Source organism: Ailuropoda melanoleuca, chromosome 14 (genome assembly GCF_002007445.2).
Source record: "Ailuropoda melanoleuca isolate Jingjing chromosome 14, ASM200744v2, whole genome shotgun sequence".
Classification (NCBI taxonomy): domain Eukaryota; kingdom Metazoa; phylum Chordata; class Mammalia; order Carnivora; family Ursidae; genus Ailuropoda; species Ailuropoda melanoleuca.
This window is the reverse complement of record NC_048231.1, coordinates 83,488,988-83,510,155: the sequence shown is the minus strand read 5'-3', so window position 1 is coordinate 83,510,155 and position 21,168 is coordinate 83,488,988. Positions and strand designations below refer to the sequence as shown.

General features: G+C 38.5%; 1 protein-coding gene across 1 annotated transcript; it reads left to right on the top strand.

Annotated features, from left to right (window-relative positions):
* Position 1: 1 nt before the first annotated feature.
* MEX3C (mex-3 RNA binding family member C) lies at positions 2 to 19,927 on the top strand (the record flags this gene model as incomplete). The annotated part of the gene is made up of 2 exons (XM_002916790.4): positions 2 to 482; positions 16,895 to 19,927. Coding segments are annotated over 2 exons (1,707 nt in total), but the record flags the coding sequence as incomplete, so codon positions are not given.
* Between the last annotated feature and the right edge of the window lie 1,241 nt (positions 19,928 to 21,168).

Below are 21,168 nucleotides of genomic sequence, written 5' to 3'. Positions count from 1 at the left end.
TCCGCCCGGCCGGCCCGGGGCCCCGGAGGCGGCCGAGCTGGAGCTGGAGGAGGACGAGGAGGAGGAGGGGGAGGAAGCGGAGCTGGACGGAGACCTGCTGGAGGAGGAGGAGCTGGAGGAGGCAGAGGAGGAGGACCGGCCGTCGCTGCTGCTGCTGTCGCCGCCCGCGGCCGCCGCCTCCCAGACCCAGCCGATCCCGGGCGGGTCCCTGGGGTCGGTGCTGCTGCCCGCCGCCAGCTTCGATGCCCGGGAGGCGGCCGCGGCGGCCGCGGCGGCGGGGGTGCTCTACGGAGGGGACGATGCCCAGGGCATGATGGCGGCGATGCTGTCCCACGCCTACGGCCCCGGCGGCTGCGGGGCGGCGGCGGCGGCCGCCCTAAACGGGGAGCAGGCGGCCTTGCTCCGGAGGAAGAGCGTCAACACCACTGAGTGCGTCCCGGTTCCCAGCTCCGAGCATGTCGCCGAGATTGTCGGTCGCCAGGGTGAGTGCGGCAGGGAGGAGGGGAGTCCAGCTGGGCTTGGCCCCCCGGGCGTGGGTGGGGAGACCAAAGAAAAGAGCTCCGAGCAGCAACATTGAACCCGGCGAGTCCCCCAAGTGCATCGCGAAGGGGTGTGCGAGAAACCGTGGTAGATGAGATGAGAAGATGGGTCACCTTGCGATAATCCACGGTATTCCGCTGGGTTTTGCATGGTAAAAGGTGTTAAGTTTCTCAAGCCACCCAATCCGGTGGTGTTCACTTTACTCGGGGTGTATTCGTGGAACAGTAGGCTGGCGTGGCACCAGAAACCTCAGTGAGGTGGTAAAAGGTCGGGTCGGTTGTGGATTCCGTGTTGTGCACGAAAAGCTGCGAGATTGCAAGTTTGCGCAGCCGACTGTCTTATAAAAGGCACTCAGCTTATCTTACCGCAGCTTGTTCATTTGAAGAAATTGACAGAAATGGAGGCTTTGTATAAAGAGCTCATTCCAGAGGGACAGGAATGTTCAAGTGGTGGGTAACACCATCACCCTCCTCCACCCCTCCGCTATTCAGAAACTTAGCTTTTGAAGAGCAGCCTAACTCTCTGTTGATCTTTTTGTATTCTCTTCTGATACATTTTAACTCTCGAAAAGGCACATTGGCTATCTTTTAGAACACTCTAGTATACCCGATGAAGAAAAAAATGGACAGTAAGGTAAATGAGTTAAGGAACTTTATGCGTTTATACAGTTTTCACTAAATTCTCTTCACTTGCCAGCACACCAGCACTGCAGACAGACTCCTCCCACATTGTTCAGACAAAGGACCTATGTCTCAGATTCCAGGAGTAGATTTGTGAAGGTGGGGGAAGGGGATGCCCAGAGTACCTCAGTATCCGACATTTTTAAGGAAGGTCCTCTGCTTTTTAGCATAGCTTCCCCCCCCACACACACCCCGTACTAAGGGAGTAAATATTACCCCTAGCTGCCTTGTTATAATGTAGCTTAGCCCGGTTGATGCATGTCTCTTTACTGTTAGGTTGAGAGCATTGTTGGGGTCAAATAAAGAGAAATAATGGCGCTGCTGCTTAAATGATCTCATCTTTCCCAAGTGGTCTAAAGTACACATAAATAAGAGGTCTGTGGAAATGGTGGTTTCAAATATCAGAGTTGGCTCATTTCTTACCTCTTGGATTTTAATAAGAAAAACCCGTCTGAAATCTGGATAAAGGAGATAGCTTATTTCAGACTGCCTGATGACTGGTACTTTAAAGGCACAGTTCAAAGCTGATACCATTCAACTGAGAGTTTATTCCTATAGTTTAGTAAATAAGATTCAGATGCCTTGTTTTTTGTTTGTTTTATTGGTGGGGGGTTTGGGGGGTTTTGTTTTGCAATACTTAACGATACCAATCCAGGAGAGCACTGTTTCACCTTACATAGGATAAAATTGTAATATCTCAATTTATAAATCCAGAATGAGTTGGCCATTCCATTAAGAATATCAGGGAATTGCTGTGTTTCAAGCTTCTGTTTTGCCAGGTGTTGAGTTTATGGCAGTTGGAAATGTGAGATTGATTCAGAGAAACTTGCTGCCCTTAAGAAACTAACAGTCTAATCAACAGTGGAATGGCACTAAACGAATGTGTCCTTAATGGCACTTTCCATAGTGTGTGACAAACAGTCATACATGTGAGAACATCAACCCCAGAGGGACTTGGAGAATGTGTAGGACTTTAACAAATGGAGATGAAGAATGACTGAGGAACAATGTGAGGAAAGGTGTGGAGGAATAATCTCTAGGTGTTATTAGAAAGTTGGGGGGGTTTGTTTTGTTTATTTTGTTTTATTTGATACTTGGGGCTTTAAAAGGGTGTGGTGAAAGGGGCTGGGAAGGTGTGCATTCAGGACAGAGTATGAGAAACCCTTAATGCTGTACTAGGATGGCACTTCCTCAGCACAAGTTGCTTCAGTGTGCTTATGATGCCAGTTTATGGTAACAAAAGAAAAGAACATTTACTTGCCAGTTTGAATGAGGGACAAGATAATGAAATCTTTTGTATGTTTAGTTTAATGCAAACTTTTGTCCTTATCTGTATTGTGCCCTTTAAAGCACAAAAAAATGGCCCCTAATTGCACAAACTGTTGTCTTTATACAAATCCATTATTTAAAAGTAAAATGAATTCATTCAGAGTTTTTATTTTGTACCATCTATTAAAATAATTAAACATTTTATAACTTATTTAATAGCAAATGAGATGAAGTCTTTAGTTTTTCTGTGCTTATTGGGCTGTGTTTATTGGTTAATAAGGAAATGTGGTTCTATTTATGTCTTAGGACATTGAGACGAATTGCTGACTATTCCTCTTACACTTAATATTTCCCAGAGTTGACAGTACTGTTAAAAGTATGTCATCATCCTCTATCTTCTCTTAAGAGCAGAGAGTCTTGCCCCCCTTTTCCTGCCTCCAGTGGATCATTGACCCCTTTGCTACCTCCACCCCCCAGCAGCACCATAATAAAATCTGTGAAGTGTTTTCCCACTCCTTTGGAGGACAGAACAACTTATAATGTTTGGATCCTTTTATTTTTTGTTTTTAAAGATTGTATTTATTTATTTATTTGAGAGAGAGAAAGAGTGCGCAAGAGTGGGGAGCTGGAAGGGGAGGGAGGAAGAATCTAATGCAGACACTGCACTGAGAGTGGAGCCCCATGCAGGGCTAGATCCCTATGACCGCAAGACAATGACCTGAGTCTGATGCTTAACCTACTGAGCCACCCAGGCTCCCCTGCATCCTTTAAAATTGTGATAATTTGTCTTTTCTCTAAGTGAATAAACAGGGCTAATCACTTAATTTATTTGTTTGCTTTGGATGAACTAAATTTTCATTCTAAAGAATTATCCATTCTTGCCATTTTATTCATTACCTGAAGTCATAATTTTCTGTTTGCCATCTCTTAATTGGTTTTGGAAATAATTATGACACAGATGGAGACACTTCTGACTTCAGCTCTGAAGCAAAGGGTAGGACAAATGGAATTCTGAGTCATATAGACTAGAACTCATATAAATGGCCTCTGGTTCCAATATCTTTTTTAAAAAGCCAAACAGGGGCGCCTGGGTGGCATAGGGGTTAAGCGTCTGCCTTCGGCTCAGGGCGTGATCCCAGCGTTATGGGATCGAGCCCCACATCAGGCTTCTCCACTAGGAGCCTGCTTCTTCCTCTCCCACTCCCCCTGCTTGTGTTCCCTCTCTAGTTAGCTGTCTCTATCTCTGTCGAATAAATAAATAAAATCTTTAAGAAAAAATAAAAAAATTTTAAAAAAATTAAAAAGCCAAACAACTGCTTTTGATAGTGATGAAAGTTGGCAGTGTTGACCTCATATTTGTACTCCCCAGTAGCATATGGTCATTGCAAATGTTAAATTGGCCCCTTCCTTTAAGCTTTGCATCTCATATTGAAACCAACCATACTGTAAAATAAAGCTAGGAACTAAAAGAGGCTTTTTGTATAATCAAACAAGTTTTAGAATATGGACATTGGGGGTAAACCTGACAGCAGACTTAAGACTTAACTTTTGTTAAATGTACTACCTGCAAGGACACATTCACAGTGGTTAACTGGAGGTTTAATTTAAGGCAATGGACTTTGTTCTACTCTGTACAGTCATTAATATCCAGTTAGACTAATAAAAAGCAAACTAAAGTAGAACTCTATACCCATTCTTAACTACATTATAAGTAAATATTGAGTGTCACAAATTCCGTTGTTTTAAAAACTTTTGTAACTCAAGGTTTTATGTTACTGTTTAAGCTTAATGTGGGTCTTCACCTATTTTCATTAGTGGCTTTATATGTGTGTTCTCTAGTCTCATAGTCTGGAAAAGTCATCTCCAGCTTTTTTTTTTTGATTGTACGCCTTGTCAAAAAAATTAAGCTTGTACTCCCAATGTCTGAATATGTATGAATGATATGTGTGCACTCTAAAACATGTAAAAAATTTAAAGAATGGGGTAAAAATGGAAATTGGAGTTGTAATTTTTTTTCTGCACGGCAGTGGAGTTTCTTGTACCCTACTTTGGCTATCACTGAACTAGACCCTTTTGGAAATTGTTTTCTTCTTTATTGAGATACTCTGTCTCCACTGATTCCCAGTGGTTGTGTATGTGGTCACTTTTTAAATGATGAATATGTTACAGTGTTTCAAGTTGTCATAAATGCATCTTTGTGACATTTTCCCCCAGTTTTCTTAGGGTAGAACCGCTCTTCAAGTTTTAACACTACTGAAATAAGGTGTATGCTTATTTGTGTATGTTTGTCCAGGAGAAAAAGAGAAGCTTTGGTCTTGCCATACATAAATTCCCTATTCAAGAAGAAATACACATTTGATGAGGACAAACTGTTTTAGAAGAATGCTAAAATACAATGTCTTTTTCTTTTATGTAGCAGGGGGGATTATTGGCCTTCTCTTTGCCAGATACTACAATCCTCCTAGGCCGTTATCCCCATTTTACAGATGTAGAAATTGAAGGTCCAAAAGATAACCCTCTTCAAAAAATGGAACTTGGGTTCAGACCAGTTTGACATCAAAGATTTAAGTTGCTGCCTCTGTATTCACACATCCTGCTCGGGAAGGTTAATGATATTTGGGTTAATTTCTGCCCTAATCATGAGCTTTGGAATACTGCATTTCTAGTGTGGATAACTTAATATCTTCACTATCCAAATTAATTTATTTAATAAAACTTTGATGTCTCTGCTACCCAGAAGGCAGAGTTATCATTCTAATATTCTCATTCTTCTATGTCTAACTAAAAATTCTCTGTCATTTATAGTTAAGAAAGTTAATTTGTGTTATATACATGCTAGCTTTAAAAAGCAAATATTGTAAATTCTAGGCTTTAAAATTTAAATTTAGTTGATAATAGTTAGTATTAGCTCTGGGACCATTGGGAAAGGTTCAATGATTATTGTTTTGCAAATGGGTGGGGAATCTACTGCCTGTTCTTCCTGCCTTATTCAGCTAATGAACTATTTTGATTCACTAGGAGGAAATGGAAAATAAAGTGGTAATATAAGGGTGTATTTTCTACCCCCTGGTTACCAGCAATCTAAAAATGATCCAGGGTGTCAAGTATTTGAAAAGTGTTACTCTGTTAGAGATTTCTCTTTAGAAATTTTTCAACAAGGTTTATGGGTTGGAATTCTGGGTAGCTCTTCTTACAGCTTAAGTTTTCAAGGAAAGGTAGCATTTAGTTATAAGATTGTGCTCAGTATTTTGTAGATTTGGTTTTGAATGAATCTGATATTTGTACATATTGAAGGAGTTAATACTTTTGTCTTAAACTGAATACAAAAATGTTTCAGAATGTATGTTTTAGTATAAAAACTATCCCAGATTCCCTTAACAGTCTCTGCTCAACTCTGGTATATTGGGAAGAATCAGCAAGCAGAAATGAAAATTTCTAAATTTGATTACTCTGTGCCAGTAACTCACTTTGTGATCTTGGACAAGTCACTTAAACTCCCTAGGCTTTAGATACCTCCTCAGCTGGATGTAATCTTATTGGATGTAATCATATCTATAATACCTCTAGACACTGAATGATATAAAAATAAATTGAAACACATGAAACTTGTGATAAGCACACATTTTTGTTAAGTTAAATCTGAAATTAAGTTGAACCACTCTTTCATTTACCTTTCTTGGCTTTAGCAGTTTCACACATTATAGTCTTCTAATGTGAAAGAACTAGACTCAACTGATGTCTGAATGCCTGTTGTTTACATGGCACTTCTGTCCAGATAGGTTTAAATTATGTTGTGATAACAAAGCCCAACATCTCAATAGTAAAACAATAAAGGTTTACTATTCACAGGGGCTCTGCTCATTTCAGTCATTCAAGGACACAGGGCCAACTCAACGGCCACCATCTCAAGTGTTGGCTGGTCTTCCCCTGTGCCTGCAGGATAAGAGACAATGGAATAGGACATGCTGGTCTTTAAATGTTAAATCCGGAAATAATAATTACATCTGCTCATGTTTCATTAGTCAGAGCAAGTCATCTGACCACACCTACCTTCAAGTAGGTGAGAAAGTCCATTACAACCGTGTGCCCACAGAAGAGAGCCAGAATATTAGTGGCCATGATGACTACCACGTATTATTTTATGATCAAAGGGATTATTACAGACTTTTTAGTGTAATTTATGCCATGTAGAATTTGTAATTTAAAGTCGAACTCCCAAGTGAAAAAATAGGTAATAATGTTCATAAGATACTAAATAGGTAGGTGTATTTTCAGTTTAAATCCTCCTTTAGAAAACTCAAATTATGGAAAACTATTTCAAAGCCCCATTAATCTTCAGGTGATTGTAAAGTGATAGGGTTTTTTTATTATTATTAAACTGCATCTTAATGCCTCCCAGATGGCTTATATACCATAATTTGTGGGTTTACTTTTAATTTTTTTCCCCATGCCACCATTAGGTATCATATGGACATTTTTAAAGATTAAATCTGATATTTAAACTTTTAAAATAATTTTCCAATTGTGTTACCAAGCCCAACTACACTTAATTAAATGTATGCACAGCCTAATGCTGTTGGGTTAGATTGAATCTTTATTCCACAACTGAATTTGAAAATTTTAATGGTACTGCATAACATTAGAACCTCTTTGATGCCAGTGTTTGGGATTTAAGAACAATTCATGTGGGCATGGTTTGTTTCCTTTGTCCATTAAGCAAAAACTGCAATTCATTGTATGCAGGGAAGCCTGCTTTAACTATAGTTAAAGTTGTATCATGGAATAATAAGAGTAGGACTTGGAATGGTAAAGACATTTCTTCAGGGAAAACTGCAGGTATAGTTGAAGATTAGCATGAAGTAATTGGTCTTTTGAACATGGTTGGAAGAGAGTGGGGAGGGAATACTTCCAAACAACTAAAAAACTTCCCAAATGGGTTACTATTGTAAAAGTATTTGCATTTTGGGCTCACCTTTTTATTCCTGTTCCTCCTTCTATACCATTTGTCTTCCCTTTGACTTCTTCCTTTCCATCAGTACCATTTTAGTATACTGTAGGAAAGGACATTGGAACTTGGAGTTAGAAAACTTGTTAGAGACTTGGTTTCACTTGTTGCCTGTGACCTTGGACAAATCACTTAACCTTGTGGAGTCTCTATTCTTGTGGGGGAAAAACATGTTCCATCTACTTGTTCTTCCTGGCCCCTTCTCCCACCCCATTTGTTGTGGGGATCAAGTTTGAGAAGATGTCATTAGTACAAATTCATGGCACAACTGAAAGTGTAGAGATAATAAATTATATAGGGGGTAGGATAAAGTTTATAAATTTTTTTACTGCTAGATTCGTACTCTGAGCAAATGCTAGTTGAAAATAAAAATTGTCACTTCGTTACGTTTTCCCAGGGTGTACCACTGACGAAATTATGCACAGTATCTTTTTTAAAGTTTACAAATGAATCTGATCTATTATATGGTACCCAAACAAAAATAGTTCTGTGGTTTCTATTAACGTCCTCTAACAGGCATGAACCTAATTTTAAAATCCCCAATTAGGAAAATTGTTTGACCTTTCATCTCTAATTTACACCCTCTTCTTGGTGTTTCAGTTTTAGCGAAAGGCCAAATATAAGCCTTTTGTTGTTGTTGTTAACTATTTCAGTCCTCTTGTCTAAGTGAAAAAAGAGGGGGCATTTTAAATTTAGTTTAAGAATCAACTAGAAAAATAAGGCAGGTTGAGAGAATGGTCTGTTTAGGAGTCATCAGTTTATAATTTTGGGCAATTCTGGGCTTCAGTTTTCTTCATGTATAAAATGAGATTGAGCTAGATTATTTCTTATAACTCTTACATTCTGATTTTTGTCTGAAAAGAATCCCTGAAATCATTCAAAACTACACTGGATTTCAAATTCCCAGTTAGACTGACTTCAACATATCTCCTCCAAGTTTTGTGAAGTTGATAATATTTTAACATCTAACTAAATAACAATCTAAATAAAAGTTTTATCTTTAGGAGATAAATTCCTTAAGTGTTTTTCAACTTGCTATAGAAAATTGATTTGTTTGTTTTTTTTTGTTTTGTTTTGTTTTGTTTTAGTGATAAGCCTTCCAGTGTGTGTGTCTGAGACAGTTTATCTCATTTGATCCATTCTCAGTTCCACCATACAGATAAGGAAACTGATCTATGCGAAACTGATCTATGCGGATATAAGTAACTTACCCAGGGCCTCAAGCTAATAAAATTAAAGACTTCAACACTCCTATCTCAGTAAGTGGTAGAACAAGCAGACAAAAGATCAGCAAGAATTTAGGTTTGAACACCACCAACAGTATAAGAAAAGAAAAGAAGAGATCGATATCTATACATGAACATGTGTAGACATCAAATCCTTCTGGTGCTTGGAGTTGATACAAGTCAGTGAGGGCAAGCACTGAATCTTAGTCTTTGCATCCTTGATGTCAGTTAAAGTACCTGAAGCAAAGTAAATACTTGCTGTTTATTTTATTGAACTGGATTATTGGATTAGACTTGCCACTTTACTATTACTGTTCTCGTTTCCATATTGCAGTAATTGGGATTTTCTTCTCCGTTGCCTTTATCCCAAACCCTTTATGTAAGGAGCCAGTCAACCTGGGATTGACTTTGTTTTAAGGGCGTAGACATGTACTTAAGGCATTAGATGTCAATGTGAATACTGATAACAACAAAACTAAAATCACATAAATGAAGCTATTTGAAGTGCTGTCAGTGATATCTATAATGAGACTATATTCTTCACAAAAAAATTTCAGAGGATTTTGACTAGGAGAGCTACAAAGAAACTTGAACCCTAGAAAGGAAAGCTATTACTTCTTTATTGTGCATTTATGAATAGTTTGCATTGCTAATCTAAACCATTTATTTAAATGTTGAGTTAAGTTTGTGTATATAAGAAACCCTCTCTTATTGGGATTTAGCTAACATTCATCAGTCTTTGAATATATAATACTGAAATTGAGTCCCTGTAAAATTAAAGGAGCTTTTGAATAGTGTGTCCAGACTGTCCCATGAGGGGAAAAGGACCTCCCTCATTCTAACATATCATGGAACATGAAATAATGTGTTTCTTTAGTGCTTTTAGAGAAAAATGGTATGGAGTAGTGTAAAAGGAGTTTGGGGTTAAGACAACATGGGTTTAAGATCTGACTTTCCAGCTGGGAGATATTTCCTGCCCTGCTTAAAACACTATTATGATGATTAAATGAGAATATATCTAGAAGAGTTTGGAAAACTGAGAAGTGTGCAACAAATTTTTATTATTTGAAAGCTAAGGGTACTGGATCATTTTACTCAGGAAACACTTGAAGAAGTGTTTTGGGGGTAGTTGGGTAGTCTGAAAGATTACACTTTCCTGACATACCTACTTGAATCATGGGCATAGTAATGAGCATTTTTAATACACGATTTAATTTAATCCTTGCAAAAACCAAGTGAGAGAAGTATCTTTAATCAATCTCACCCATGAAGGAGAGAGAAAGGTTTAGTGACCTGTTAAAGTTCACAAAGCAGGTTAGTGATGATCCAAAGTCTGTGTTCCCAACCATTACTCAACCTACCTTTCCTTAAGGAGAGGGTAGAATAGATATATGTGTGTGTGTGTGTGTGTGTGTGTGTGTGTGTGTGTGTGAGAGAGAGAGAGAGAGAGAGAGAGAGAGAGAGAGAGAGAGAAATAAGGTAGTATCTGATTGTCCCAAGTGCTTTTAAGACCAAAAAAGAAGCAGTGACAGTATTTCCTAAGACAAGAGGGACTTGGTCAAAAAATTTAAGCATTGGAAAGGACCTAGAGGTTGAATGACCTAACACTGAAACCAGGAGTAATTGGTTAGATAAGATTAGATAGATTAGAACCAAGGCCTATAGATGATCGGTTTTCTGCTTCTTACATTGTTTCCTTTAAACTGTGCCTTGGAAGATTTCTATGCAGTAGCCATAATAATAAGAGTCAATACCTTTGTCTGTACTATTATTGAGTTCATAGAGCCCTTCACATACATAGCCTCATCTGCCAAACGGCCATGTTTGTTACTCAGAAGCTATAATGTAAGGTGTGGAGGGGAAGTACCAGGAGGGTTTTCCATGTTATTTAGGGAAATATCTGAGCAGAGATAGAGGAACAAGACATGTTTAGGAGATAATAAAGTCTGGAAGAAGGTAGGTTCTGGCTACGTGATGGGAGTGCGTTGGTAGGGAAAGATTTTAATGTCAAGCCAAGGAGTTCTAATTTTCTCAAAGGTAAAGAGCTACTCAAGGAGTTTTCACTCGCCCCTTTTATTTAAAGTAAGTGTGTATGTGTGTGCACATACACTGATACCCTAGTAGGATCCTTTTCCCTCAAAACAAAACTCTTGGGGGGAATTTTTGAAGAAAAGGTACATGCCAAGGATGACCCAAAGTGAAAATATACGCATAATGAAGTTCTGGTGTTTGTAAGGGTTTTAACTTTCTCCAGCCACCTTATATGTAATTTATGGAGTGAATGGAAAATACAATGAATTTCTGGGAAACAAAACACTCTGTCAAAAATCAGCAACACTTCACATCATGTGGGGCTACTGACTACTATTAAACTTTTCTGTGATACTAGCACCCCACCCCCCAGCAAAAGAACATTTGGCATTGCAGCCCTTTGTACACATATTTGGAACATGTTGAATTTTGCATTGTTTTTTTTTCTTTTTAAATGTTGATTGCAACCTCCTAAATTGATATTGTAATCCATGGTTTAAGAAACACTGAAGATCCCATCATTTCGGTTCCTTTTCTTCCTTTTACTCCTCTTCCAGCAATAGGGGATCTCTCCCTCTTAATCACTGAGGCATCTGGTGGGAGTGGTTCTCTTTACTCTGGAGAAGCAAGACAGGACCTTTGCTGTACCAGGAAGTGCAGGGACCATAATTCTGGCTGCAACTAAAAGATTTTAAGGTAAAACACAGCTCTAGCCACAGTGATATAGAAAGAGGAAATGGGTTCTTACACCAGGGATAGGTTGGAGACTTTTTTTATTTGAGGAATTTACTTCCAAATCAAAATAAAATTACAGCTATGAAAATTGGTGCTATCCTAGTTCTTAACCTCTACACATTCTGGTACACAGATTGCCATAGGTTGGGTTGGTTTTTGTCTATAGGTACAAGAAAACAATTGTTAGGATACCTGGATGGCTCAGTCGTCTGAGCGGCTGCCTTTGGCTCAGGTTGTGATCCCAGGATCCTGCTTCTCCCTCTGCCAGCTGCTCCCCCTGCTTGTGCACTTGCACTCCTCTCTCTCTCTGTCAAATAAAATCTTAAAAAAAAAAATTGCTAGTTTTCACCTCTTAGAATTAAAAAGCCTTATTCACATTTGAAGTTATGATATCATTTGCCCTGCTGTTCATACAATTTAAAATAATGTCTGTTCTAGCCTAAGTCTAATTAATATGCTAAGTCTAGTAAAATGTGTCATTTCTTTATATTTTTAAAAAACTTTTCTGATTTAATTATATTTCTTGGAAAAAGCTAATGCATTTGTATAGTTCAAAATTATAAAAAATTAGAGTGTAAAGGAAAATTAAGTCTCCCTCCTACCCTTTCCCCCAAATCAACCAGTTTTATGACTACATTGTATTCCATTATATAGCTATACTGGCTGTACGCTAATACAAACAAGTAATATAATACAAAGGTCATTTTGCACCTGTGCAAGTATTTCTACAGAATCAATTCTATGAGTGGGATTGTAGGGGCAGAAGGATCCATGGAGTTGTAATTTTGATAAATAATGCAAAATGCCCTCGGGCAGTTCATACTCTCAGCTGCTAAATATGAAGGTCCTTTTCCCTGTTTTTACTAGCTCTGGTTTTGATATTTGGTAGTCTTATAGGTGGAAAAAGTTACTTCAGTTCATGTGAAAATGGGAATTTTCATGGTCCATAGCCGCTTATGTATTTTCTGTGAGCTGTTTCTTTTACCTATTTTTTAATTGGGTTCTGGTGTTTTGATACGTAGGGCCAGGTGTATGTGTGTAAGAGAGAGAGAAATTAGCCATTTGTTGTGCAAGTTATAAATAATTACTTCTTCACATTGTTTTGGTGACTTTTGCCATGCAGCAATTCTTTTTTAAGTGCAGTCTAATTTATCTGTACTCTTATCATGGCTTCTGAGTTTTGTGCCGCTCTGAGATTATAAATTCTTCCATGATTTTTTTTAAATATCTTAGACTTTTCAAATCGAAACTCAATCTAAAATACTCCAAAAAGCTTTTGAACCTTCTTCACCTGTAAAAGAATAAAACAAGTTTGTTTTTATTTAGTTTGTGTTGCCTATTTGGAACTCTCCATATTCAAATTGTCCCCAACTTTAGAATATATATATATTTTTTTTTTCTAAAAATCATGTGTTAGTTGTTTGAAACTCAGAATATGTATGTTCCTATAGAAACAGTAATTTGATTGATGAGGTTTACTGTAGTCCTAATCTGAGTTGAGGCTACTGTGTTAAAACTGTCTTACCAAAATTAGGAGAGAGAACAAATACATTCTTCTGTTTTTGTTGGTAGTGGTTTAAAGGGGTTGGCTGTGCAATCTTCCCATTATCTCAACCCTGATCTGCAAAACCTATAGACACTGTCCTTTGGGGCAGGATAGGCCTCTTACTCTCCTATCTCATAAGTGGTTCCTGCTCAAAATGTTTGTCTTCTGTCTTCCTATTGAGCCAATTATTAAGCACCTCTTTGTTAGTACCACCATAGGCCAGAGAGTGTTTTGTGTACCTTTCGGCATATTTTCTTAGTTAATAATATACTTACTAGGTATTAAACAAAAAGTATTCTACTAAGGTCAACTGACAGTTGCTTATAGTCTCAAAAGTATTTATTCGGAGAAGTTTACTCAATTCAACTTTCTAGTGGTCAATATTAGGAAGGGTTGAGAGGGGCTAACCCCAGACCCATTTCTTATTTCTCTCTTTGTCCTTAATAGAAATTGCCCAGTGCTTTTCTGCAGGATGAACAGGACCCTCTTTGTTAGAAATGTGGTGCCAGCAGACTGCCTTCTTGTTAAGTTGTAGCCCAGAGTATCTGAATAATAACAATAACGCCCTTGAATGTATAGCGTGGACAGTTAGTTATTTGTCCCCATTAGCCTGTTAGAATTTCTTGGGCAGCTCTCCATCAGTCACATGTTGATTGGCCAGTGGGAAGTACTGTCAGTTCACAGCCCCAAGCAACACCTTCTGTGCTGAATTGAGGGAGTCTTCTGGAGATTCAGTCTGTATAAATAAGTAGATATAAAAGTTTTATTGCTCTCATCTTCTAACTTTCTATTTTGGAGCAAAAGCAGTAACTTTGTCTTATAGTCAAAATTCACACCATCGACTTAATATTGTAGTTCATTATAGATGTAAACTTACAGCAGCACTCTTTCTAGTTAAAACTTTTGAGTTTTATAGCAGCATATATTCAACTCATTGTAGTAATTTCTTGGTAGCCCGCAAGCCACCCCCTCCCCTTGGACCTTCTTTCCTCATCCAGTTGTTGCACTAAGTGCTTTGCTTGCAGTGTTGCTTTTAGCCACTCCCCACCAAGTCTTCTCAGATGAATAGAACCTCAGATTGGAGTAACCTGACTCTCAAAGTGTTTTCATGATAGGCACCTAGGATCCAGCAGTGAGAAAAAAAGGCTTTTTTTTTTTTTGTAAGTTTTACATTTTGTTGGAAGGGGGAATAGGTCTCGGTTAAGATCCATAAGTCCAATGGTAGATTGAATAAAGTTATGTTGAATATGTTATAATTGAAGTTAGCATAATCAACTCCTTTCAACGAAGTTGTATTAGCTGTATGGGGCTAGAATATGGAAGTCTTGAAAAGCTCAGAAAAAAAGATTAGATGCAAAGCAATATGTGTAAGAAAAGCCCAATGTTCTTACACAGAATACTGATCTTTGTTTCAACACATGTCATATGGGCACCCCAAAGGCCTATACTTTAGTCAACCACCCACTGGTTTGGGAATGTTTAGGAAGGGCACACAAAAGCAGTCCTGAGGGATAGGAACCTTCGCAGAGGATGAGACATCTAAACGAAAATCTGAATGGCCAGCAAGAATTAAGCAAGCAGAGGTGGGAGTATAGAGGCAAAGACAAAGGAACTTTCTGGTCATGGAACCAAGGGAGCATGGATAGGAGTTTAATATGGTAGAAGCACACTGCAGAGTTTAAGAAGTGAGAAAGGGGAGGAGGGCCTGGGTGGCTCAGTGGTTTAAGCCTCTGCCTTCAGCTCAGGTCATGATCCCAAGGTCCTGGGAAGGAGCCCTGCATGGAACTCCCTGCTTAGGAGGGAGTCTGCTACTCCCTCTGCCCCTCCCCCACCCCATGCGCGTGCACTCTCTCTCAAACAAATAAATCTTAAAAAAAGAAGAAGAAGTGAGGAAGGGGAAAAGGTGACCAGTAAAGAGATGTATCTAAAGAGAGGTAATCAGGTCCCAGGTAAAGAGGGACCTTGTGTGCCACATGGTTTGGACTTTATCCTTATGGTAAAAGGGAGCCATTGAAGCACTTTATGCAAAGAAGTGATCGCGTGATCTGTGTTTTATTTAGAAGCCATCATTTGACTAAAATGAATATAGAGAATGGGTTGGAGTAAGGTGGAACTGGAGGCAAGGAGACCGGGCCGGGGCGGGGGGGGGCAGTTATACAGGTTAGAAATGATATATAAAGACTGTTTTTATACATTATGAATTTATTGGGGGCAAAAAGACGAGGGAGGAAAATTTTAAGAAAAAGACTGTCCAAATTGCGACATGTGTCTTCAAGAGCACCTGGTCTCTTCATTTTGAGGAACCTAGGAATAACATGATATATTCATGAGAACAAATCTATTCTAGCAAGCTTCACATTAAGATCTTTGAAAAGTATAACCCCAGAGTTCTATGCCTTAGTTGTCTATATGACATTTTAAGTTACACTTTGAAGCCCTCTAATCTCACATAGTTGGCACTGGAATTGATGATTGTCTAAAAAGTTAATTAAAGAATTATGGATAGTTATGAATATGCATCTCAGATATTTTAACTTAAATACACTTAGGATTTGGGCCAAAGACTTTATTTGAAAATGGGTCTGCCAATCTGAGTAATCTGAGTAGTTTAATAAAATCACATCCAATGCCCATATTCCATACAGTTTCCAATGTGTTCTTTTGAATTTAGCAAGAATTCTACAGTGAATGCGGTGTCATTCTGTATTAGTTTTTTACCCCAGGCCTTTACAGTTGTCTCACCTATACATAATTCAGCAACACTATTTTTTTCTTTAAGGTACACATCTTTTATTGAGATTTTCTTTTCTTTTTCTTTTTTTTTTTAAAGATTTTATTTATTTATTTGAGAGAGAGAAAGAGTATGAGCAGGGGTAGAGGCAAAGGGACAAGCAGACTCCCCGCCAAGCGTGGAGCCTGGACATAGGGCTGAGCCCAGAACCCTGAGATCATGACCTAATAGGAAGTCAGATGCTTAACTGACTGAGGCACCCCTTTATTGAGACTTTAAAAAATAATCAGCTTCATTTTCATACAAGTACAGTTTTTTTTACATTCATATTTCACTGATTTATGTCAAAGTTAATTTAGTTAATGCATGAGTACAACTAGTATAACCAGATATGGGGATAGCTTAGTAAGCCTCAAATTCAATTGATGCAAGCAGATGTGAGATGACCTTTGAGCCAAGAGCATTTTGCTCATCATGAGTTTTACAGGGGAAAGAGTAATGTTAAAATATGACAATAGGTGGAAGTCTGTTAAACAACTTCTGTCTTAGAGTTGTGCGAAATTTGAGGTTCTCGGACTGACAAAGAGACCAATGATTTTGAAGTTAGAGTAGGTTTAACTATTCTCGTAAGCTTCATTTTCCTTAACAATAAAAAGAGTGAAGTAACCTAGTTCTTAGGCTTATTGTATAGATTGAATGAGACAGTAGATATTCAGTGTCTTACATGTGCATTAGTCTTTTTTCTTTGCCACCGACATCCTGCAAGGGAGTTAATTATGATTGTTCTGAATGTCAGACCTGTGCATGGTATAGTTTGCCTGTACAGAGTATTCTGTGCATCGACTGCAGTGACTGATAACGAGAAGGAAGCACTAGGCGTGACTTCTAAGATCTCCCAGTAGAGGTGCTGCCTCTTCCTAAGTGAAAGACCAGCAGACAAGTGTACCTGAGGATGGGGGAGCATTTGTGGAGTTAGGAAAGCTTTCTCATGATCTAGTGACAAGTTTTTATGATAAAGGAAAAAACTGCCCAGAAGTGGACATTTATCTTGAAAGGAGCTTTCTGTGATTTGTCTTTATCAATATTATTGACATAGTAGTTGATTCTTATGAAATATTTTCTTTCTAACAGGTTGTAAAATTAAAGCACTGAGAGCCAAGACAAACACGTATATCAAGACACCTGTTCGTGGTGAAGAGCCCATTTTTGTTGTCACTGGACGGAAAGAAGATGTTGCCATGGCCAAAAGAGAAATTCTCTCAGCTGCAGAGCACTTCTCCATGATCCGTGCATCTCGAAACAAAAATGGCCCTGCCCTGGGAGGGTTGTCATGTAGTCCAAATCTACCAGGTCAAACCACCGTTCAAGTGAGGGTTCCCTATCGTGTGGTAGGATTGGTCGTTGGGCCCAAAGGAGCAACTATTAAGAGAATTCAGCAGCAGACCCACACATACATAGTAACTCCAAGCAGAGATAAGGAGCCTGTCTTTGAAGTGACAGGGATGCCTGAAAATGTTGACCGAGCGCGAGAAGAAATAGAAATGCATATCGCCATGCGTACAGGAAACTATATTGAACTCAATGAAGAAAATGATTTCCATTACAACGGTACCGATGTAAGCTTTGAAGGTGGCACTCTTGGCTCTGCGTGGCTCTCCTCCAATCCAGTTCCTCCCAGCCGCGCAAGAATGATATCCAATTATCGAAATGATAGTTCCAGTTCTCTGGGAAGTGGTTCCACAGATTCCTACTTTGGAAGCAATAGGCTGGCTGACTTTAGTCCAACAAGCCCATTTAGCACAGGAAACTTTTGGTTTGGAGATACACTACCATCTGTAGGCTCAGAAGATCTTGCAGTTGACTCTCCTGCCTTTGACTCTTTACCAACATCTGCTCAAACTATCTGGACTCCGTTTGAACCAGTTAACCCACTCTCTGGCTTTGGGAGTGATCCTTCTGGTAACATGAAGACTCAGCGTAGAGGAAGTCAGCCATCTACTCCTCGTCTCTCTCCTACATTTCCTGAGAGCATTGAACACCCACTTGCTCGGAGGGTTAGGAGCGACCCACCTAGTACAGGCAACCATGTTGGCCTTCCAATATACATCCCTGCTTTTTCTAATGGTACCAATAGTTACTCCTCTTCCAATGGTGGTTCCACCTCTAGCTCACCTCCAGAATCAAGACGAAAGCACGATTGCGTGATTTGCTTTGAGAATGAAGTTATTGCTGCCCTAGTTCCATGTGGCCACAACCTCTTCTGCATGGAATGTGCCAACAAGATCTGTGAAAAGAGAACGCCATCATGTCCAGTTTGCCAGACAGCTGTTACTCAGGCAATCCAAATTCACTCTTAACTATATATATATACATAAATACTATATCTCTATATGGACTCGTAAAGGCATGGGTATAATGGTACCCCAGTAAACTTCCTAATGAATTCTTATGACTGTTATCAGGCTTTATTGGGATTAGGCTAAAGTTGTTAGTAAACTTATAAAAGGCTGCTATGGTAACACTAAACCTAAGTGGTCTCTTGTCTATTAGTTTGGTTTGAATTATTAATACTATCCTGTAGACCCAGAGACATAGCTTGTATAAGAATCGTTAAAACTGAAGTTCAGCTTGGCTGAGTGAAGATAATCATAGGTTGTGTGAGCCTATGAGAAAAGTTTATACGTCTAGATTTCAAAACAATGGGTCCCAAAGCCTAGCCACATTAAGAGTTTATGGAGGGTACTTGGCATTACAGACGATTCAGACTCTTCCAGTGCTGCCTTCTTTACACTGCCAGTTTTGACAAAACAGGTTCGTTTTTTATTTTACAACAACTTATGCCTAATTCTGCAGGATTGCAAGTAACTTTTTAATGCATTGTGATCACTTCTTGGTAATAATAGGGCTGATGGCAGTTTACTCGATCACTGGTTATAATTTGGGACAAAAACTGCTACATTGACCTTCATCTCGCCCAGAATGCTCACGGCTGGTATGATCAGTGGATCAGGAATGCAATTGTGTCGATTGTGAATTCCTACCCATTGCCTCCCTCGGTGAATGTGGAAATGGCCACCTGGGTTTTCCCATTTCAGGAAGGGCTTTGGGATGCACCTATATTGGCTAATAATTGAGGATGCGAACATTCCATTCATTAGTCTGATCAAGCTGTTGATTAATTTTTAGACTATAGATCAAAATGTGAAACTTTATGTTCAATCCATATTTGTCTTGCACATTATAAATATATTTTTATTTTTTAGTAATTTAGGGGAGGGGGAGGGAGAGAGGGATAATAATGCCCTTAGCATAATTTACAAAAGCAGCTGTGATGACCTTCAATCAGTTTACTTCATTTCAAAACTGTTTCCAATCACAAGGAAAGATTTCTTTAAGATACACTTGTACATTTCACCTGTGGATGTCTATGACTTCATCCTCAGTATGTTCCCAAATCTGTGCTGGCATTGAAAGGACAAAACAATATACTGGTGGGTTTTTCTACTAATTATTTTTTGAAGCGTTATTTTCCCAACACAAAAGAGCTTTTTTTCTCAATATAACAAAAAATTGAAAATCCTATGTGTATTGAATAGTAAATAGACAAATTTTATTTTTTATTTCCACTTGAAGAGTTACATTTCGTATAAAAGTTTACAAATAACGGTTTTTATTTTGATTTTTTCAGTATAAAAATTGCCTTGATGGCATATTATGATGTAATGCTAATTGCTTATAGGATAGTTAAATGTCAGTATTGAAACCTAATCTTAGCTGCCGTCTTGTAGATATGAACGAATGTTCACCAAGCATGTATTTTGTATTTTGTTGCATTGTACACTGCAACTAATAAGCCAAGGAATCGACATATATTAGGTGCGTGTACTGTTTCTAAAAACCACAAACTAAGAATGATAAATTATCAATATAGTTTAGTATTTGCTAATTTTACTACACTCTTTTGTTATGTATATGTAGGGAAGTCATAGGGATTATAAATTCAATTTGAGTAAAGTTTAAAACCATATATTTTATGATAAAGGGCCTTTAACTTAAGATGGCCAAAGCACTGATATTATATATTTGCTGTAAAGAGAATTATAAGAGTTTTATTTTTCTGATATTAAAAGTTACTTAATAAAGACTTGTTTCCATTAACTTGAATGTATTCTCCTTGGTGTTTTTCATGCAATCATTAGTTTAGACTGGAAGATAGCCATTTGCCAGAATTGAACATTTTCTTTTTACAAAGCTTCCCCTCTCCCAAGCCAGCTCCCTGTGTTCATTCTTGGAGTTATTTATTTTTTATTTTTTTTAGTATGTTCTTAGTGTTAAATGTGTTGCTTATGCTCCTATCCAAATTTAGCTTTTCCTTTAAATGAGTGTTACATTACAGTAAAATCAGAGATTTAGCGAGTTTTAGGTTGTTTAGCTGCTTATTTGTGCTGTTTACCACAATTATTATTAAACTAATTGTAAATAATGACTTTTTATACATTGATGTTAACTAAAATCCTGAATCCACTTAGACTCTACTCAGTTTCTATCCTTTGTTACAGGGTTTTGTCTTTTTATCACTAACTCTAGAAAACAAATTTATTTCTGATACTAAGGTACAAGTTTTTAACTTTCAGTCACGAAGTACCTTCTGAAAGGTTTGTGGTTGATGAAAATATTACTCCATTAGTGAAATGATTTGATACTGATTGGAGTAAATTATTGCCATTTGTTAACAAAGCAAGAATAAAGACCTTTCCAAGATGTTTTAGAGAAACCAAAATTCTGTTCATTCTTAAAGATATTACACAGCCGCAGCGAGTCTTTTCATGGTAGGTGTTGGACAGAAATTCTTCACCTGTGCTAGAAGACTGGCAAACATATATTTGATGCTGGGTAAGATCACTGCCCTAGAATTGCTTTGCTAGTTTTAGGATTAACCTCCACAAGTATGAAGGTGACATGCTTGGGTGTGTCACAGTGCTATAGTCTGGCGCCTCTGAGTCACGGTTTTTCTTTCTGCCATTTCAGTTACCCACGGTTGGCTGCTGTCCGGCCGAGAGACAGGTGACCCTCTGTGGCCTAATACAGCTTCACAACACTGTGTCGTTCCCCTCACTTCATCTCCTCGTGTAGTCATTTTCTCATCTCATTGCAAGAAGTGGTGATATTTGGAGAGAGAAACCACATTTACATAACTCTTGTTTTACAGCATATTGTTATCATTGTTTTCTCATTCTTGTTAATCTCTTACTGTGTCTAATGTATAAATCAACTTTATCGTAGGTATGCACGTATAGGGAAAAGCAGTACATTTAGGGTTCGGTACTAGTGGTTTCAGGCATCCACTGGGGGTCTGGGAACATCCTCAGACAAGGGGGTGGGCCGCCGTAGCTGTACAACTCCAA